Source organism: Euleptes europaea, chromosome 17 (assembly GCF_029931775.1).
Source record: "Euleptes europaea isolate rEulEur1 chromosome 17, rEulEur1.hap1, whole genome shotgun sequence".
Classification (NCBI taxonomy): Eukaryota; Metazoa; Chordata; class Lepidosauria; order Squamata; family Sphaerodactylidae; genus Euleptes; species Euleptes europaea.
In genome coordinates this window covers 35,927,884-35,949,730 of record NC_079328.1, presented here as the reverse complement: position 1 = coordinate 35,949,730, position 21,847 = coordinate 35,927,884, and the positions used below count along the sequence as shown (strand labels likewise).

General features: G+C 46.8%; 1 protein-coding gene across 2 annotated transcripts; it reads left to right on the top strand.

The window, feature by feature from the left end:
- Positions 1-1,192: 1,192 nt before the first annotated feature.
- ZDHHC1 (zinc finger DHHC-type containing 1) lies at positions 1,193-21,209 on the top strand. Of its 2 annotated transcripts, none has more exons than XM_056862672.1 (12): positions 1,193-1,291; positions 7,140-7,238; positions 8,049-8,270; positions 9,192-9,367; positions 10,245-10,346; positions 11,167-11,291; positions 12,248-12,406; positions 13,391-13,503; positions 14,889-14,971; positions 17,791-17,884; positions 20,022-20,127; positions 20,663-21,209. In XM_056862672.1, the coding sequence occupies exons 3-12, from the start codon at positions 8,049-8,051 to the stop codon at positions 21,205-21,207; spliced, it is 1,725 nt and encodes a 574-aa protein (XP_056718650.1). In that variant the 5' UTR covers positions 1,193-1,291; positions 7,140-7,238; the 3' UTR covers positions 21,208-21,209. The 2 variants fall into 2 exon arrangements, with proteins under 2 accessions (XP_056718650.1, XP_056718651.1); XM_056862673.1 differs by having other exon boundaries at positions 8,016-8,270.
- Positions 21,210-21,847: the final 638 nt, after the last annotated feature.

The window sequence follows — 21,847 nt, the reverse complement described above, 5'->3', positions numbered from 1 at the left end:
CTGTCTGTAATTTAATCTGGCTCTCTGCCCTGGTCCTGTGTGTCTTCATCTCCACACGGTCGAGTGTTGCGCTATTATGCCACTACAGCTATAATTCGCAACTGGATTTGCCCACAGTGGACAAGCGGAGCAAGTATTAGGGTTACCAACTCCAGTTGGGGAAATTCCTGGAGATTTAGGAGTGATGTCTGGGGAGGGCAGAATTTGGGGAGGGATGGGAGTTCATTGGGGGTATGCCATACAGCCCCCACCCTCTGAACTGCCATTTCCTGGCGCTTTTGGGTGGTCCTAAGAAAAGATTATGAGAAGACGAGAGTCAGTGGAAAAGACAGTCTTACTAGGAAAAGTTGAGGGCAGCAGGAAAAGAGGAAGACCCAGCAAGAGATGGATGGACTCAATAAAGGAAGCCACAGCCCTCCATTTGCAAGATCTGAGCAAGGCTGTCAAATATAGGACATCTTGGAGGACTTTCATTCAAAGGGTCGCTGTGAGTCGGAAGTGAGTTGACGACACTTAACACACACACACACACACACAAGAAAAGATAGAATGTGGCTTTTTTTCTGAGGCTTTGGTTTGGACCCATGCTGGTTTCTGCACTTGCGTCTCTAAATATCTCTGTGATCTCTAAAAGCGCCTGGGCATAACCCTCTCCCCCTTCAAAAGTGGGATTGTTTTTTAAAATATATATTTTTATTTTCTTTTTTATTTTGTATGTATTATTATATAAAATCAATAAAAAAAATTTATTAAAAAAAGTGGGATTATTGGGGGTGGGGGACCCACACCAATTTATTGGGAAGAGCAAGAGTCCAGTAGCACCTTAAAGACTATAGACTTAAAGACTATAAGACTATAAGCTCATACCCTGCCAGAAAATATTTTTGTTAGTCTTTAAGGTGCTACTGGACTCTTTTTCTACTCCTGCAGACAGACTAACACGGCGACCCACCGCAATTCATTGGGATCGTTTTAACAAGAGAGATTCAACACCGCCCTCCCTCGTGGCGCCGAGCGCCGTACTACCCCTTCCTGCCATCAGGGGGCAGACCGGCGCGGGTACCGCCGAGCGGAGCGAGCGAGGAGCTGGGCGGGGCTTGCGTGGAATGTGGGCGGGGCCGGCCGGGGCCGCTCGGCCTGTCGCCATGGAGACGGGCCCCGCGGCCTGAGCTGCCTGGAGCCCTTGGTCCAGTCGGGCCCGTGGTGAAGTGGGGGCCTTCCGGTGCCCTCCCGTTCCCGGGCATGAGGCGGGCGCGCCTGAGCTCGGAACTGCCGCTGAGCTGGGGAGATGGTGAGGAGAGGGTCTGGGGGCAACTGCATGCGGTTGTTTGGGTGTGGGTGGCGGGGGGGGCTTTCCTTTGGCTGCTTATGAAAGTGGGCGCCCTATAGGTCACCGTGGAGATGTATGGGATGGTGGGCCGGGGCCCTGTGGATCTGTGCGTTACCGGGCTCTCTGAGTAGCGGGTGGGGGGGATTTAAGTCAAACAAGGAAATATAGGAGAGAAGGGTTTGCCTACATACAGTAGAAGTGCTTTCTAGAGTTCCAATAATTTAAAATATGTATATCACTATTTCTATCGACCCAAGGAAAAGTAACTGCACAAATATAACTTGTAGGGTTTTTGTTGTTGTGTGTAAGCTTTTTCACTTCCCCACTGGGGAGAAAAGCACAGCAAAAAATACGCCTACATCAAGCAAACGGTTTCATTTACTTTATTTGTAGTCCACCTTTTCCGCCTAGACTTAAAAGGGGATTACAAAATCTTCAAACAATAACCATCTTAATAACAATAAAGATATGCAAGCGGTTAATGCAATGGGAACAGTTTAAGATACGCAAGCGGTGTAATAACATTGACTTCAGAAGGTAAAATTACAATGCATTAAAACGGTACAAGATGTGGCATAGAAAAATGCAAAAACTGGATTGCAGGGTTTAGGAAGCAATATAGTGACTGATAAAAATAACAATGTAAGAGTGAGCAGTCTTCTTTAAAACCAATAAAAACAACACAAAGAATTGAAACAAGCCAGCGCCCAAAGTCAGAGAGATGGGAACTCTTCTTCATTATACTTGTGCAGCTCTTTTTCTTACGCTGGACTGCCTCTAGTTTAAATTGCTTTATATTGAAATAAATGACTGTTTCTGATTAATATCTAATTAGCGACAGAATTATGCTAGATGTTCTGCAGATCCTCCAGGCAGCTTGCAATTTGTTTCATGCAAGCGAGCAAATGGTCCAGGAATTGACAAGCTGGAAAAAAACGGAGGCCGGGCATAGTTTTTATTTGTGCTTAATTAGTGCCAGAATTGCATTAGATGCTTTACAGCTGATGGCTCCTGACCTGTGACTACCTTACACCAGCATTACCACCATTATTTGCTCTTCTCAAAAGTATTGGAGAAAGTGCCATATAAAGATGTGCGTCAGGCAAGATAGAAAAAAAAGAGAACCAGTTGCTAATAGAGAAAAGGAGAGATCCCGGCACAGGGTAAAAAAAAGTAAAAGTGCCTCTCATGTTGTAGGCTGGAGTTAAGAGAAGGTCCTAGGACCGAAAGAAGTAAAAATAAAGACTATTGCAGTACATAGAAGTGATTCTGTCTCTGTCCTGATAGCTTACAATTTGTTACTCAGGCAGGCCCAGCGATTGAGAAATTAGTGATGAGGTTGGCAAAGATAGGGTAGGGAATAGCTTGTGTTTCTATTTAATTAGTGGAAGAAAAAAGGAGGGGAATAAAACCCAACCTAAAAACAAAAGCTGGGTACCCAAGATTGGGTGAAAGGAAAATATATATAAGTCTATGTATTAATACTGAAAGTATAATTTATTAAAAGCGCTATATAAAAGTTACAATTATTTAAAAGCATTAAAAAAGTACAATGGCATTTCCTGAGGTTGATAACTATAACCACATACCTAACGTGTTTCGACCTATGGGGCCTTCATCAGTGGTTAATTAAAACCCTTTATAAACCTGCACACATTTACAGAAATACATTAATGAATACAAATACCAATACAAACTATTCAAACCCAACCAGGCATGTATATATGTTGTATAAGTCTCTCAAATACTATGTGTGCAGGTATCAACCTAGTAAAGCTTTACTAGGTTGATACTTGCACACATAGTATTTGAGAGACTTATACTAACCAGTATTACAACAAGAACCTATTTTACCAGATGTTTGAGTAATTGAGAATAGAATTTACAACATATACACATGCCAGAATTGTGTTAGGTGCTCATCAGAACATATGAACGGCCCCCTCTTTGTCCAGACAGCTTGTGATCTATCCAGGGGATGGCAAGTGAATCATAAGGCTGGGGAAACAGAGGGCTAACAAAGGGGAAACAGACAGTCCCCATTCATTTACAGTTCAGAGCGGGATGTTTCCCTTTTGAGGTTCTTTTACTGGATGGAGGCAAAAGCCCTCTTGAAAAAGTTAGTCAGGACTGCATTCCTATGAACATTTAGTGGGGAGTAAGAGCCATTAACTCAACAGGGCTTTTTTAAAAGTAAGCACACTTAGGAATTGGCTACACAGAGCCTTGTAAAATCTCGAATGCAGCAGAGAGCAACTAGAGGTGAATGTGTCGAAATACTAAGACCCAGAGTCACGCAATGAAGATGTTTGGTGGCAAGCTGAAGACAAAGGAAATGTTTCCCCACGCAGTACACAATTCTTAAAAATTTGATGGGGTAGACCCTACTGGATCAGACCACTGGTCCATCTAGTCCAGTATACTGTTTCACACAGTGGCCAACTAGTTGCTCTGGAGGGACAAACGGCATAGAGGCAAAGGACTTCTCCTGAGGTTGCTTCCTAAGGATTTCAGAGGTTTACTGCCTCTGTATATAGGAGATATCCTCTTCTTTCAAGGAGCTCAAGAACCAAAGGCCTTTATGGACCTCTGAACTGGTCTCTTATGCACTTTCTGGTTCTTCCCATGCTAGAATTTTCAGAGCTCCTGCAGCAATGCTTTTCTGCTACTATTTGGCAATGGGATGATTTCTTTATATGTAATTAATGGTTCCACACAACAGTGCTTTATGTCCACGACTGTTCTGCAGTGCATATCTTTCCAGCAAAGTTTAAAAGGTGTTATTGACACCTGTCACCAGGAAAACGGCCCATTTCTCCTGCCTGCCTTCCCTGTTAAGCTTCCTAGTCTCAGTGGTGGACAACACAGGACTTCCCTGTGCCTTTTGCAATATATGAGGCCTTGGGAAATGTCCCAAATCTGTGTCATCTCCCCCTCCTTCAATACACCAAGAAGGGCATTATTCCAACCAGTTTCAGACAGCTTTACCAGTGTTGCTTGGCCTCTTCTGTGTCAACATGGTCAATTTTAGGCAAGTTCCCAGTGTTTTCCCCCTTAAGTGATCTGTCATTTGTGCTATTAACACATGTATGTGAAGTGCCTTATACTAATATTGATCTACCAAGACAGTTTCAGGTGCTTCTGACAAAGTGAACTTTGACTCACAAAAGCTTATATCCTGGAAAAATATTTTGGTCTTTAAAGTACTATTGGACTTGAATGTGGGTCTCTCAATGTCAGTTTTAACCACCAAAATGAATCATGGTAATAAAGCTTGCTAATGTGGAAGCAGCCTGCTTCTAATGGCTGTTGATAGCAGCCATACTACAAGATTGATTTTATGGGCTATTGTCACTGTGCTGTAGGAAACACATATTTGTGCTTTCCTTCTGGCACTAAGTCAGGAATAGTTTCAGCCAAAGATCTTCAAGGTTGCATAAACCAGAGCACACAATCCTTCTGGAGAAGTCCCAACTTTGCCAGCTTCTATAAGTTTATTATCCTACAGATTTGTGTCCTTTGGGTTAGTGACAATTAAAGGGGAAAAGATGGGTGTTCAGCTTGACTGGATTGCATAACGTCCTGAGATCTGGAAATGTAACATTTCCATGACTTGCGCTTTCTTTCTACTTGATTGGTTTTTTTACAAAATCCTGCTTTGAAGCTTTTTGACAGTTGTGATTTATGAAGTGATGCTAATTTCCTTTTTCATGTAGCTTTGTGAACAACAGTAGATGTCTCACACCTTTGTATAATGCACAGACAGCTGCTTCTCTGGAAGGTGCCTCAGTTTCCCCAGACAGGAAGAAATTGTTGAGCTCCCAAGAGCCACCATAGGCCTCCCTGGCATAGATTATATCTGGGCAGTTCCCACATCACCCAAGCACAATCTAAACATCATATGGTAGCAAATTATATGAGAGTCCCAGCTCCATTGGCCTCAGGGATAGCCAGAGTTCCTGATATTTTGCCCCCCTTGTTCCCCCCTCTCAATGTTCTTAGGAAGCTTTGTTGACTAGCAAGCATTGGCAGCCCGTTGCAAACGGGTGGGCTGCAATTCCTTTGCTCCAAAAGCTGAAAACGTGTCCTGAATGGACCCTGATGGAGCTGGGAGTGTTTTTCCATGCTTTAAATTTTGGACTTTTGGAAACTGCCTTGTTCAGACAGCAGATATTTGGCAAGACTGGAGGCAGGACACTCAGTTGGAAGAGCTTGCTCTTGTCTATAACATGTTGCAGTTCAGTTTAACTTGTAACTGCATTTTTAAAAAAATGAAATTTGTTTCCCAGGGTTCTGCTAAAACTATGAGATTCCATGTTGGATAACAATTTCTGGCAGGTAGCCATGATGGTGTGCAGTAGAAGACCAACTATGCAAAGTAGTTTGAGTCCAGCAGCGCCTTAGAGACCGCTAAGATTTCCAGGGTATAAGCTTTCAAAGGGATAAAGGGATTATTGACTCTTGAAAGCTTATATCCTAGAAATTTTGTTAGTGCTACTGGACTCAAACCTTGTTCATGTTAGACAACAGATTCTGTAAACAAGGATGCAAATAGGGCATTCCTTTGGAACAGTGTCCAACTTGGCTAACATAGGAATTCCTGTTACATTCCTGTTGTGTTCATTCAAATGATATTGTGTGTGTTAAGTGCTGTCAAGTTGCTTCCGACTCATAGAGACCCTATGAATCAATGTCCTCCAAAATGTCCTATCTTTAACAGCCTTGCTCAGGTTGTGCAAATAGATCAAATGATATTACAGGTCCTCTTTATTCATGTGACGCTGGGATAGTATTTTGCTGTGATTGATAATTTATATGGCCCCTTTTTCTGAGAACACTGACTACTTCCCACTTACTGTCTCAGAAATCCTTGAAACAAACAACCCTGCAAGTAGACTGACGTTACTGTCCTTTTATTACTGTTGGGGAGCTCTAACCCTGAAAGAATAGCAATATGCTTAAAGCGACTTATTGAGCTCATGATTGCAAGTGAGACTCAAACTGAAGTCATCCAGCCAAGGGCTCATGCTGTTACAGGGCAGACTAACACCCTTCTAGGCCCAGTGACTTCAGTTGTCTTAGAAGGTGTAACTCTGTGTAGGATGGCACTGTCACCTACCTTGCTGCACAAATTGCTGATTACTGGATTATTCTGAGTCTGTCCAAGGTTATTGTAATCCATGACTAGGAATTTTTGGGGTGTTTTGTGAACTATGCAACATGCAGGTGTTCACTCGCTGCAGAAGTCCAATCTAATGCTCATAATGGCTGCATTCTGACATCATGACACAGTGCTTGATATGGCAGGACAAGCATACTTCTTTGCCATCTCTGTGCTCTCTCTTCCTCCTGTCCCTTCCCTCTTTCCTTTGTATATGGAAATCAATAGAAAAAACCTTGGTTTAGGAGTCCTTCCCATCAAATTTGGGCTTCGTTTTCTCCCCCGCCAACTGGGATTGGAAACCTTGGTTTATTTCTGGTTTACAATCCTAATTTCTGCAGAGGAAACAAAAAGTCCAAATTGCCAGGGTGCCTGCGTTTGGATGTCATAGCAAATGCGGAGGATAGTGCATTGCCTGCAGCAAACAGTTCCATCATACCTACCTTCAGTGGGTAGAGACAAAACAGGTTAAAGAGCCAGGCTGATGGTACAATTTTTTTTAACAACAAATTTAAATTGCAAAGCAGATAATGTTTCAGTGTTGAAGATTGTGGCACTTAGGCCTGTAATTCCATTTTTAAAAAGCCCCATGTTGCTTTTGGTATGATTTAATCCCTCTCATTTACTTGGAATTCATTTTACTTACAGAGAAAAGGGCTGTGAGTCTAATGAGAATGTGTTAAGAGCTGCATGATTGACCTAAGGAGGCCTGCACTGTGAAACGGAGGCAACCACCTTGAGGCTGGGGTAAGGGGAGCTGCCTTGAATTTAAGTGGAACTTCTCTATTTGTCAAACAGCCTCAAGCTAGCAAGCAACCTGCCAGTATGTTCCTGGAGAGAGCTGATGGATAAAGGCTGGGAACTGTGTTCAGAAGGGTGTTGTGTAAAAATTTCTTATTTATTAGGATTCTTTTCTTTGGTGATCTAGGTCAGACGGAGGACTTAAGACAGTTGAGACCGAGATCATGCATCTCATTAAAAAGCACACGGCAGGCAGGTGCAGCCTCAATTTGCCTTGGGCCCATGTGTGGAAGAAGCAGGATGTTTTGCTGTTTGTAAACTGGATCTTTGCTTTGTTGGCATTTTAAAGGTGAAACCCCCCCTGTGTTTTTAATGACACGTCCTTTCTCCTTTTAAATGCTAATAGCAGACTGGTGAGTTTCAGAGAGAGAAACCGAGTGCGCGTTGAAGGATTAAACCGCCTCTTTCTTCCACACCTGGCTTTGAGGTAAACTGAGGCTGCCTGTGGCTGAAGTGTGCATTTGATGGACGGAACAAGGCCTGTATTCTTCATCTGATCTGCTGGCGCCCTGAATGACTGACCCAAGGTCACCTGTAAACTCCATGCCAGAATGGGGGATTTGAACTCAGGACTCACCAGTCCTAGCCAAACTGCTACATTCAAACTGCCACGTCATATCGGGAGGCTTTTATTTCCCGTGAAAAAAGTCTTGCCGCTATTAAATCTTGTCTTGCAGGGGGCTCTTTCGTGCCAAGCGTCTTCACAGTTACTCTCCTTTTCAGGCAAGGGGTGTTTTCTTTTTCGGCTTGCTGTAGATGAACATCTGCAATAAACCACCTAATAAGACAGCTCCAGAGAAGACGAGTGATGAAGCAGCTCCTGAGCTCCAATCCCAGCATGCCCGGAGAAACGGCTGGAGCTGGCCTCCCCATCCCTTCCAGTTTATTGCCTGGCTGCTCTACCTCTTCTTTGCCCTCATCGGCTTTGGCATCCTTGTGCCGCTCCTGCCTGTTCACTGGGTCCCTGCTGGGTATATTGTATCCTTTCAGGCTGATGATGCAATAGCCCGCTGCTGACGTAGGTGTCATGAGTTAATGGTGATACCCTTGCCAGAATTTAGAAATGGTGGGGAAACTGTTGTTGGCCAAAGTCAACGATTGCTCCTGTCGTGTCCTCGATTGTCCTTGCTCTTCTCCAGTTCGTTGGGTTGTTGGATTTGAGAAATACTTCTAAGGCTTCGTCCTTAGGTGTTTCAGAAGGTCGGCATGTTGGTCTGCTAGAACAGCTAGATTCAAGCTTTTTAGAGACCAGCAAGATTTTTGAGGATGTAAGCTTTGGAGAATCAAGGGGAGCTTTGACTCTCAACAGCTTATACCTTGAAAATCTTGTTGGTCTCTAAGGTGCTACTGGACTGGAATCTAGAAACATACAGCTGGAAGTACCCCAAGGGTCATCTAGTCCAACCCCCCTGCACAGTGTACGAAATTCATAGCTACCTCCCCCCCACTCCTCCTGTGAACCTTCTTTATGCCCAAAGGAAGGCAAAAAACCCTCCAGGATCCCTTGTCCTAGCTTGTCCTTGGGTGTGTTACTCATTAGAAAGAGTAAACCATTTTTTAAAAGTGTAAAAATATTTAGCACACCATGTGCAAATAATGAAATGAGGTCTGATCCATGAAATCGTCTGGTGGAATGAACTTAGTCTTTAAGGTGCCATTGGGCTCCTGTTTTAATTTCATTCAATTTCTAATGGTTCTGGCCTCTTTTGAGAATGCTTCTTGTTGATAGTTCTGTCCACATTCACCATTAAGTTTTGTTTTTCTTTTTGTTCTTGTGAACAGTACAATGAATAATGGTTTTAATTTTTTTAAAGCTGATTTTGTGCTCCCTGAAATGGAGCCTTGACACATAGGAGTAAATACTTATGCCGAGACGATCCTTAACCAAGTCCATTTCAGTGTCCAGGAGTATTTTTTCTCTGCCATCTAATAGTTCATCTTACAGCAGTTTCCATCGACCCAGCCGATGACAGCGTGCGGGAGAAGAATTACCAGGGGCCTCTCGCCATGTTCAATCGCAGCCAACATGCTCATGTCATCGAGAACCGCCACTGTCACATCTGTGATGTGAATGTGTAAGTACGATTCAGCCTTGCTCTTCCTCATGAGGCAGTTGAGTCCATTACAATAATTTCTCTCATGGGCAGTGGCCAAGGTCGAGAACATCAGATGAAGTGTGTAAACGCCTTTGTAGTTGTGGAATGATACTTTACCTTCCTTTGCTCTCACCTTGAGAAGATTTTTTAAATGTATTTATTTAAAATATTTATAGGAGAGCCAGCATGGTGTAGTGGTTAAGAACGGTGGTGTAGAGCGGTGGAGTCTGATCTGGAGAACCGGGTTTGATTCCCCACTCCTCCACATGAGCGGCGGAGGCTAACCTGGTGAACTGGATTTGTTTCCCCACTCCTACACGTGAAGCCAGCTGGTTGACCTTGGGCAAGTCATTCTCAGCCTCACCTACCTCACAGGGTGTCTGCTGTGGGAAGGGGAAGGGAAGGTGATTGTAAGCCGGTTTGATTCTCCCTTAAGTGGCAGAGAAAGTCGGCATATAAAAACCAACTCTTCTTCTTCTTCTTCTAGCCTGCCTTATCTCCTTAGTCCCTTAAGCAGCTAATAAAGCAACAACTAGTTGCAAAGACACACATGAAGCTGCCTAATACTAAATCAGACCCTCGGTCCATCAAAGTCAGTATTGTCTACTCAGACTGGCAGCAGCTCTCCAGGGTCTCAGTCAGAGGTCTTTCACATCACCTACTTGCCTAGTCCCTTTAACTGGAGATGCTGGGGATTGAACCTGGGACCTTCGGCATATCAAGCAGATGCTCTGCCACTGAGCTACAGCCCTTCCCCAAGGGCCTCAACGGGAGCAACAAATCCATAATGTTCCATCGAGAAGATAAAAGTGACACACAGTTCTTACTCACCTCCTCCTTCCTTTCTTATTATTAGGAGCTCCAGATCAAAGCATTGTGGGACCTGCAACAAGTGTGTGTGTGGATTTGATCACCACTGCATGTGGCTCAACAACTGCGTAGGGGAGAGGAACTACTGGTATGGGTCGTGCCTTTGGCAGCATTAATCTATTTCAGTTGAACTACTGAAGGGCAGCTCGGCCATCCCCGCCCCCAGAGCCCAAATACTCATTCTCCCCCACACACACACTACCACTTTTTCAAATTGTAGGCTACAGATCAGGTAATGTGCCAAAGATTGTTATGGAAATTAGCTACATGCCGTTTAATGTAGCCTTACAGAAGAGCCAGTGTGGTGGCGTGGTTAAGGGAAGCAGACTCTAATCTGGAAACCGGGTTGGATTTCCCACTCCTCCACATGAAGCCTGCTGGGTGACCTTGGGCCAGTCACAGTTCTCTCTGAACTCTCAGCCCATGTGGAGGCAGGCCATGGCAAACCACTTCCGAACGTCTCTTGCCTTGAAAACCCTATGGGGTCACCATAAGTCAGCACTGACTCGATGGCACTTTCCACCACTTACAGCAGCGCAGTGTAGAACTTCTGGAGCCAGATATCAGGGACTTCTGGTTCAGATGCTTACCGTGAACCCTGGCTCTAGGCAACATCTCTTCCCCCTTGCTCTCTTCCCTGTTGCTAATGATCATTGAGTGTTGCACTAGCACTTGGGTAAGTTATGCCTTTTTTTGGCAAGGAGGACACATGTTAAATGCAAAACATGGAAGTGTGCAATGCTAACCATTTGCTGCCATACCTGTGGAGCACTATTGTGTTTTGGTGATAGTTTTTCCTCTGATCTACTGAGCCCAGTGTGACCCTGGAGAAGTCAGGCCAGAAGTGCGGTTCTGTGTCATGCTTCATGTTGGCTCTTTTGCTAAGTGTTTTTCTTCTCCCTTGGCAGGCTCTTTTTAAACAGTGTGATATCAGCCATCCTAGGCCTTCTCCTTCTCCTGCTTGTCGCTTTCTACGTCTTTGTGGAGTTTTTCCTTAACCCCATGAAGTTGCGCACCGACCAGCACTTCGAAGGTATCACCCCACACTCTGCACATTGACTGTCTCCTCACAGCAGTGATTGCCCTTGGGGCTTTCTCAAGGAGCACCACCATATACAAGTATTCTAACAAAGGTACAAAATAAAACAGGACCGCCATGGCACCTTAGGGACTAGCAGAATTTATTTCAGCATATAGCTTTGAGTCAGAGCTTAAGTAGCAATAATTTATGTTAGTTTCTAAGATGCCACTGGGTTCCTCTTTTATTTTGCTGCCTAGACTATCACAGCTTACCTATCTGGGATTAACAATTGTACAATATCCTTGTTACGATACAATAAAAGTTTATTGTTTGTGGCCGAAGGCCATCACAATCTGTCATACAAAACCCAATCACATATGGTAACATTAAAACAGTCTGACAAAAAAGCTAGTGATTAAACAACCTGATTAAAAACCGCTTTAGCCCAGATTTTCTTGGCTGCTAAAAGGCAAAGAGTGACACTATAGTCGACAACTGGAGTGGGAAAAGAGCGGCTTCTCTGAATCTGAAAAAAGGATTTAGGCCCTTTAGAAATGCTGCGAGAAATTTATATCGGCTCTGTATAAAGAGGACAGAATAAAATGTGATGCATCAGGGCCCTCTGGAACTGCAGCTCCACAGATACATAGACGAGAGGCCCATGGTGTTTGGGAGTAATGTCCAGCTGACAAAGCTGTTGCCGTGGTTTGAAACTGGAGGGAGGTGGTATCCTTATTAAGCTGAGGAGGGTCTTGATATAAGCCCTTCTCAACAGTTACCTTTGAAATAGACATGCCCAGTCTTCCTGAAAGTGACGTCCACTGACCTGGAAGCTGGCTGCATTTACTTGCTGAGGAAGGGTATGTGCTTTGCACATGCCCAGAGTCATTGTATTGTTGCTTCGAATGTTTCGTAGCTGGGTCCTAGCTGAAACTTGGTTCAAATCCTCCCTTTTTTTTGTTTCCAAGGTTTAAAGAACCAGACGGACGTGTGGTTTGTGTTCCTCCCTGCCGCTCCTGTTGAGACCCAGGCGCCTGCCATTTTGGCGCTGGCCGGTATCCTGATCCTCTTGGGGCTGCTGACTCTGTTCTTGCTGGGACACCTTCTGATCTTCCACATTTATCTCAGTAGGTGTTGCATTCTTGTTTGTGCCACGACCCAAATTAATTGGACGCTTCCCACCCCTCGTCTCTTTATGCGCACAGATGTACCCTGCCCGGAAAAAGATGGGAATGGTTTCCTCTTTTTGGACATGCTCGGTGGCATCATCTTGAGCTCCTGCTTCCACCCCTAGGTCAACTACTCTTTTCACTTATTTGACTCAGCCAGCCACCTAGAAATAGGGAGGGAAGAGTAGCACTGAACCACGGAGCAAAATTGCAATAGAAGACCTGCAAGTAATTTGATTGGGTGTCTGGCTGTTATTTTGGCTGTCTGGTTAAAGCTGATGCGCAGTGGTTTTAGAACAGCAGTGGCAAAGGCGAGCAAAGTGTTTCTGGAGTCTGAAAAGAGAAGGGAGGCAGAGTAGGGTAACGTGGGGTACCTGCAGCCTGCGTTGCTCCGTCCCTCTGAGAAAGGGAGCGGAAAAGAGCAGCAGGCAGGACTAGCAGAGACCCTGCTCCATGTTGCCTAGTTGGCACCCTGATGGGGTGCAGACTGAGGTCGTGGGGTTGCTCTGTGATCATCAGCCCCCTGATAGGGCGCAATGGGATCTGCTGAACAGGAAACCACAGAGCACAGACCAGAATGAGAAGACCTCTAGGGCAGTGCTTCTGTGCCCACTTGCCCCGTTTCAGATGGACCAAATTTCACACTGTCTTCCTTTTGAATCAAGGGTTGGTTGACGGCTGAAATTGTTTTGGAGCTCAGATTCTGGGTTGACTGGATGGTACCTGTTGTCCAATGAGTATTCAGGAGGATTTGCATGCAGCATTCACTTGAGTCTGTTTGCGGTACGATTGAGCGATGTTGAACACCAGTCTGAGAACTGCTGGGGGTGACGTTAGTGCTTTTGAGTTCTTCCACCACAGCGTGCTACGTCCTCATGCCCATCTGCATAGGCACATTTCCCATCCTTCCAATTCACCGCTCTCCTTTCCTCACCTCCCTAGTTTGGCACCGAATGACTACCTATGAATACATCGTGCAGCAGCGCCCACCCCAGGAGATGAAGGAGCCTGTCAAGCAGCTGGAATCCTGCCCTCCCCAAGTGAGGCGCATTCAGGTGAGGCTATAGCGGTTTTGCCTCCCGTCCCCTGTAAATGGACAGGTGCTTGCTCCACTTTTTCAGGTGGGCGAGCTTACTTCTGTTTCAACGTTTTTGTTTATTTTGCGCTGTAAGACATTTTCATCCGCGCTTGAGCTTTTGGTGCAGTGTGGTCCGGCCATACTTGTTCTGTGCCAAGGGATCATAGAATCATAGAGTTGGAAGGGATCACCGGGGTCATCTAGTCCAACCCCCTGCGCAATGCAGAAAATTCACAACTACCTCCCCCACACACACCCAGTGACCCCTACTCCATACCCCTACAAGATGGCCAAGATGCCCTCCCTCTCATGAACTGCCTAAGGTCATAGAATCAGCATTGTTGACAGATGGCCATCTAGCCTCTACTTAAAAACCTCCAGGGAAGGAGAGCTTACCACCTCCCAAGGAAGCCTGTTCCACTGAGGAACCACTCTGTTAGAAAATTCTTTCTAATGTCTAGATGGAAACTCTTTTGATTTAATTTCAACCCGTTGGTTCTGGTCCGACCTTCTGGGGCAACAGAAAACAACTTGGCACCCTCCTCTATATGACAGCCCTTCAAGTACTTGAAGATGGTTATCATATCCCCTCTCAGTCTTCTCCTCTTCAGGCTAAACATACCCAGCTCCTTCAACCTTTCCTCATAGGACTTGGTCTCCAGACCCCTCACCATCTTTGTTGCCCTCCTCTGGACACGTTCCAGTGTATCTGCACATGTGGATCCTTAACTCTGGAGGACTTACCTCGCTACATCCTATTTTGCCCATTGTGTGCTGGCCTCAGGGCTAAATTTTTGGCAGGAATATTATCCGGTATTAATACACATTCGGATGCGGGGGGAAATTATATTTCTGTTGTCTGATATTGATGCACATGCATCATATGGACTCTGCTTGTTTTTGCAGCAAAGAAAATAAGTCTTAACGTGGTATCGGAAGGAACAGCTACTTATCTTTTAAACTGAAATGTTTTAGTACATTCCATTATCTATTTTAATAATGTATTTGTTAATCCGTTGTATTTGTATAATTATCTATTTGTTTTAGTAAATTGTGTGCCGATGGCTATATACAATATAATTTTACTCACCTACTTGTTCTACAAATGCACAACTTCATAGTACAAATGAAATCCGTCATCTAGGGCAAAATTTATAGCTTCTGGAAAAGTCAGGTTCTCAGTGGCAGAGGCTCCTGAAAATGAGCAGAGGTAGAGCTGTTTCTTCTTGTGTTTCTTCTCTTCTGGCCCAGTCCTTACATCAAAACATGTCAAGAATATCTGTATTGGAAGCAGAAACAGAATCTCGGAAAATAACCCCAGTTCTGCACTTGCCTCCCTGATCATTTCTTTGTATGTTTTAGGAAATGCAGTTCTATGCAGGAAGTCTTGGATATACCAACCCTGAAGTTCAGGGCACAAATTCAGGATTAGCCTCGGGGAAAGAGTGAGTAAAGCAAATTAAATTGTGTTTATATAATTAGCTTTCTCATCGGGCTGTCATCATGGATGTAAAGGCACATATCTGCGTGAAACTACTCTGGGAAGTTTTAGCGTTAATTTTTAACGCTGCGTACTTTGGCCAGGAGGGAAGGCGGCACGGTATAGTCTGGTTCCATCAGATGTCTGAAGATAAGCAGAGTCAGTACTTGGAAGGGAGACCACCAAGGAAGACTCTACAGAGGAAAGCCATGGCAAACCACCTCTGGTTCTTCATTACCTTGAAAGCCTCTTGCTGTGGTTGCCATAAGTCAGCCGCCACTTGATGGCAGTTTATGCACACACATATTTAAATGTAACATTTCATGCATCTGCCGAAGTGGGTCATGAAAACTGATGCCACTATACATGAGTTGAACACACATGAAGCTGCCTTATACTGAATCAGACCATCAGTCCATCAAAGTCAGTATTGTCTACTCAGACCATCAGCGGCTCTCCAGGGTCTCAAACAGAGGTCTTTCACATCACCTACTTGCCTAGTCCCTTTAACTGGAGATGCTTGGAATTGAACCTGGAACCTTATGCATGCCAAGCAGATGCTCTTCCACTGATCCACGGCCCCTCACTCCCAGCATCTGAATGGGAGACCTCCAGGAATACCAAGGTCATGACGCGGAGGTAAAAATGGCAAACCACCTCCAAAAGTCTCTTGCCTTGAAAATCCTATGGGGTCGCCATAAGTCAGCTGTGACTTGACGGCAAAAAAAAATTACACATAACATGTATGTGGGGCGCCCTGTCCCTCCTGCGCCCGGGCCGCCTCCCGCCGGTGCGGGAGGAGTTCGAAGTGGAGGAGCTTCCTTGGCCTCAGACCTTTCCAGGAGCGGGTCTGGCTTCAATTCCTCCGCAGAGGAAGCCAGGATCGCTGTGCCGCCTGCCCAGCCGCTCGCCCAAAAGACCCCTCCTCTCTTGCTCCTCTTCGGCCTCAGCGTCCTCCACCCTTTTATCCTCCTCCCTCCCGGTGCCGCCCTCCACCCGTCCCCGTGACTTTCCCCGCCTCCCCCCAGCTGCCGTCCCTCAGGCTTCTCAACCCTTCCCCCCTCCCTGCCTCTCGACACGGGGCTGGGATTCCCCGCCCCCGTCCGCTCCGGGCGCGGCCGCCCGTCAGCTGGCCCGCGGGCCTCCGCCCCCTCCGCTCCTCTTCGGGGCTGCCTCCTGGCCGCCGCCCCTCTCCCCCTCCGCCGCCGCTGTCGCCCTCCGGCCCGTCCCTCCGCCGGCGAGTTCCACGGCCCCCTGTGGAGGAGACGGGGGGGGGGCCCGGTGAGTTCTCGGGGAAGCTGGGTCTCTTCCCCGTCTCCCTGTGTCCTCCCGCGCCGCCTGCCTGTTTCCCCATCGTCCCTAACCCTGCCGCCGCAAGCGGCGGCGGCTCCGACGCCTCCTCCCCTGGCCTGTCCCCCCCTGGGGACGGAGGAGGGGCCCCACCAAGTCCGGCGACTCCCGGGGCTCCGGGGGTCGCAGGACAATGTACCTCATTTTTGCTTAATTCTCTAAACAGTTCGCACCACACATGAGCAATCCTCACAACACTCTTCCGAAGTGAGCCAGTATTATCATAATCTTTGCAGTTGGGGGAAAGTGTCTGAAGCTGAGAGCGAGCTGTTTGCTGAAGGCAGCTCATGGCTGGGCTGAGAGTCAGAGGCATGAAGTGCCAGTCGTATGTTCCTGCTTTACAATCTGTCACTGAACTGTTTGAGAACAGGATAAAGTTGTCATTTCGCTGCCTTGCTGAGATAATTTTATTGGCGCTAGATAACAACGCTGCTTAATTTAAATTTGCTGGCGCCTTACTTTTCTTGCATAACATCCTCTGGTGAAGGTGCATGCGAGAAATCTTGCGGGGAAAACAAACAAAAATACTCAATGCTGTGGGCCAACATTCATTTCTACCGGCAAAAAGGGGAGGGTGATTGAAGGGACCTGCACAGTATGGGGAGGAGACTGGAAGGGGCGGGACTCAGAAGGACGATTCTGTCAGGGAAAGGGAAGAATTAAGAGTTGGACAGTTTGTTAGAAGAAAATCAAATGGTAAAGATAATTAGTCAAGGCTGACAGGCTTTAATATCTGGGCACAACACTGACCACTTATTCCTCCCCCCCCTACCCTCCACATGCAGAGCCATAAAATAAATTAAAGTTGCACTTTGTTGTTAGTGCAAATTACAAGGCTAGACCTCTTTGGGTGGGAACCCCACCTTGTGGGTCTTAATCCAGACTTATTTATCCTTTGTTCCACTTGTATATAGAATAGAATCATAGAGTTGGGACCACCAGGGACATCTAGTCCAATCCCCTGCACAATGCAGGAAATTCACAACTACCTCCCCCTCCCCACAGCCCCAGTGATCTTGGTCCAGAAGATGGCCAAGGTGCCCTCCCTCTCATGAACTGCCTAAGGTCATAGAATCAGCTTTGCTGACAGATGGCCATCTAACCTCTTCTTAAAAACCTCCAGCGTAGGAGAGCTGGCCACCTCCCCGGAAGCCTGTTCCACTGAGGAACCTCTTTAACTGTTATAAGGTTCTTCCTAATGTCTGATTCTTCCTAATGTCTTTTGCTTGAGCATTCTAACTCATCTTGTAAAGGGAAATTCCATAAGGTAATTTTCTTCCGCTGAGTGGTTTCACCCACTGAAAGCACCAGAACATGCTCTGGGGATATATTGTATATTGTTGGGAACGGGGATATCCTGGCCATGCAGCTGATTGTCACGCAGGGCTCACACAGAGTTTGTGAGAAAACCGATAGTGTCAATTTTATTTCCAGCCTACCAAGGTTCTGCATGCGCAACGATGGCTCGGACTCCAAGCTCATCCTGTCCCCAGAAGTTTCAGAGATGCAAGTCGGAATCCCACCACAGGTGAGCGAAAGCATAGCTGGGAATTCTGGCCTGCGGGGGTCAACATGAAATGCTCTTGCATCTCACCACCAGGCAATGTTTATGTACTTGTTTATCTACTTCATTTATAGCCTGTCTTTCTTGCTGAGACTTGAGGTGGATTGTAAAACATTTTAAAATGCAATAAAACATCATAAGCCAACAAACAATGCAGTAGGACTAGGATTACAAAACTAAAACTCAGTGCAGCTGGGAAAAAAAGCACATTATTACATGACATACTATAAACAATGCAGAGAATGCAATTCCAAAAGTTGAGGAGAAGACTGAGAGGGGATACGATAACCATGTTCAAGTACTTGAGGGGCTGTCATATAGAGGATGGTGCTGAGTTGTTTTCTATTGCCCCAGAAGGTCAGACCAGAACCAACGGGTTGAAATTAAATCAAAAGACATTAGGAAGAATTTTCTGACAGTTAGAGCGGTTCCTCAATGGAACAGGCTTCCTGGGGAGGTGGTAAGCTCTCCTTCCTCGGAGGTTTTTAAACAGAGGTTAAATGGCCATCTGTCAGCAATGCTGATTCTGTGACCTTAGGCAGATGATGAGAGGCAGGGCATCTTGGCCATCTTCTGGTCACTGGGGGTGTGGGAGGTGGGGAGGTAGTTGTGAATTTCCTGCATTGTGCAGAGGGTTGGACTTGATGACTCTGGTGGTTCCTTCCAACTCTATGATTCTTTGATTATAGAGGACAATGCATTAAGACCAAGATAATGCCTGCAATAGACTGCAATCACATTCCTTTTACATAAGCACTCCCCTGAACCCTACAGCCATGTTTCAGTTAAAAAATAAACCAACCCTCATAACATTTCTGCTTTACACATCCTGCAGAATGATAGCCATGTGGGAGCCACAGAGACACTTCCTGCCTCCTCTGCAGTTATCCCCTTGGACAAATGCACTTGTCAGATGTGTGTGCTCTGTCTTTTAATATATAGCCAGTGGTGAATGATTCTTCAGTTTGGTAGCTTCCACTGGCCAAATTTCTGAGTTTAATGCATCTGGTAGCTGTCCAAGGAGTGGGATTCTGGGTACCCTTAAGGCCGAGTTGCGCTGGGGTTTTGAAGAGAGGCAGTTGTTGCTCTTTGTTGGAGAGCCAGGGTGGTGTGGTGGTTAGGAGCGGAGGACTCTGATCTGGAGAACTGGGCTTGATTCTCCACTCCGACACATGAAGCCAGCTGGCTGACCTCGGGCCAGTCACTGTTCTCTCTGAACCCTCTCGGCCCCACCTACTTTACAAGGTGTCCTTTGCGGGGAGAGGAAGGGAAGGAGATTGAAATCCAGTTTGATTCTCCTTAAAAGGTAGAGAAAATCGGCATATAAAAACCAACTCTTCTTCTTTCAGATTTATTTTTTAGAAGGAGATCATCTCTGTCTATCTGAGAAACATGTTTTAATGTTTTTTACCCTTTTGGGTTTGGAAAATGGAGTAATCGCTGGCTGCAGTTCGATCTCTTGTCACCCCTTAGAGCAGCAGTTCTCAGACTTTAGCAACCAGAGAGACCCTATTTTGATTTTAAAATGTTCGCAGACCCACCCCACCCCCGTCCTCTCCTCCCAGCACGTGCTTGACAGCTGCTTTGCCTCAGAACGGGAGGGGAAGGTGTTTCCTGCCACAGGTTCCTTCTTCTTCCTCTCTGCCACTGCTTCTTGTTTGGCCAGGTGAGGGGCTGAGCGTGTCCTCCTCGGCCACCTCACAGTCTTGTTCAAAGTGCTCGCAGCAAGCCATGGTGCACGTCCCATGGAGATTGGCATGAGAAGCTGGAGAACCCCTGGTCCTCCGTCCTGGGCGCTTTCGACCAAGCATTACTGCTGCCTACCCCAGTGGGTGGTGCCCTAAAGCTGAGCAGCTCCCCCCATCTGTCCAGAAAGGTGGTTGGCCTCCATTCCATCAAGGTGGTCAGAAATTACTTGCAGCCTCCATGGAATTCCCTGGAAGACCCCTGCAGGGTCTGCAGATCTCATTTTGAGAGTTGCTGCCCTAAGGTGATTTCAACCACACGTGTACTATCCTCCTCTTTTACAAAATGAAAGGAAGTGATGCACCACTGTCATTGCACTAACCAACTTGGTGCTGCTTTGTCTGTGTGATTTCAGAAGAAGAAGAAAAAGAGGAAGAGGCACAAAGATCACTCTTCTCTGGCAGGGGAACGGTCCAAGGAGATGATTGCCCCCTGGTCTTCTCTTCCAGTTTTACAGCAAGGTAAGGTTGGGGGAAAGAGATATCCCAAGTTCCAGCTCTCTGGAAAACTTGAGAGGGGTGGGTGGGTGCAGGATTCTTTCCCTTGGCTGCAGGATTGAGCCATCCCTGACATGGGGCAGGCCGAAAAGATACAGTTCTTGTAGGCAGGTGTGACCATCAGCTGGCCAAAGAGCATCTTCTAGATTTTAGCTGAAAAGCACTCTATTTATAGTAATTTTACATTCCAGATGCTTCAGAGAAAGCTGTGTTGCACCTGCTCTTGGGCATCTTTCCGTAAGAGGAGGGTGATAGGGGAGGGACTGGCTCAGAGGTAGAGCATCTGCTTGGCATACAGAAGATCCCAGATTCAATCCCATCTCCAGTTAAAGGGATCAGGCAAGTAGGTGATGTGAAAGACCTCAGCCTGAGACCCCGGAGAGCCGCTGCCAGTCAGAGTAGACACTGACCTTGCTGGACCGAGGGTCTGATTCAGTTGAAGGCAGTTTCATGTGTTCATGTGTCCTCTGATGCCTCCTTCCTCCCTTTTTGTTTGCAGAACTGACAGTAATGGCTGCCTCCTCCTCGGCCTCCTCATCCTCCAGCCTTCGCCTCCCCATCCCAGCTTTCCCACCCCAAATGGCCACGCCCACCGGCAGCGGCGGTCTGGTCCAGGCTGCGGGCCCTCCAGCCGAATACCATTCCGAGTCGGCCGAGTCCATGGACGAGATCCCCGTGGCCCAGACGCGCCTGGGGAGCAGTGCCCTGAACGGAGCTTCCAAGAGCCACCTGGGCGCCGCTCGGCACCTCCCATTCCCCACAGCCCCTTCCCAAGAGGGAGAAGAGAAGCTCCAGAACGCTGGGCACAAAGTCAGAAGGAAGAACTGTCTACCGTCTGTGCCGCCGCAGGAGGAAGAGCTGGAACTGTCCTTGAAGGTCTCCACCGTGTTTGTTAGCACAAGCAGTGGGGAGCCGCCTGTCCCCAGCTCCTCCTGGTCCGGCGAATCCTCCGAACCCCCTCACAGAAAATGCTCGAGCAAGCGGCATGAGGACGACCCGGACTTCCACATATGGGACACGACCACCAGTACAACGGCAGCATAGCCCCCCCCCCCGTACCATCCAAGGGGGAAAGCAAGGGGGTATGAGGTGCACACTCTCCCAAATATATGTGTGTTCCGAGGATTTAAGAAACGAGTGAAGTATCTTGCTTGTAGGGCTTGGCTCCTCCTCATGTGCCCTCTTATTGCGGGGTGGGAGGATGTTCCATCACTTTTGTGGCTCCTGCAGCAGAGTCATTAATGCCTTTGGGAGGACAGCTAAATGGCCAGCTGCTGTCCCAGGGCTTGAGTTTTCCCTCAAGTGGTGTGTATCATGGAGAAATAAGGTTTTTGGGTCGAGTCTTGCCGGTGCTTGGGCTCTCATCTCTGCTCGACCTTACCAGAAGCAAAACGACATCCTGTGCTTAACCTGATATGTTCCTGTGGGGTGCCAGAAGTGGCGGCCTCGCTACTTTGTTGGAGGTTGGAAAGGGTACTAATTCTCCTTTCACCCTGTCCTCAAAGCCCTTCTCCATTTTTCCCTCTCCCCTCCTCTCTGCAAGGGAAGGTGCCTAGCGCATCACATCTCATGCAACCCTCCCCTCCTCCTCGATGGCTCATTTTTTCACCTTGCAATGCAGGTGTGTTGTTAAAAGCCAGCCTGGCAGAAGAACTCCCACCTTGGTTCTCAAAGGTCAGGGCCA

Excerpts from the sequence above, each read along its gene's own strand:
- ZDHHC1 (XM_056862672.1), top strand. The coding sequence starts at position 8,049 with ATGAACATCTGCAATAAACCACCTAATAAGACAGCTCCAGAGAAGACG. Across the intron at positions 10,347-11,166 it reads GTAGGGGAGAGGAACTACTG|GCTCTTTTTAAACAGTGTGA; the intron begins GTATGGGTCGTG and ends CTCCCTTGGCAG. Across the intron at positions 11,292-12,247 it reads CACCGACCAGCACTTCGAAG|GTTTAAAGAACCAGACGGAC; the intron begins GTATCACCCCAC and ends TTTGTTTCCAAG.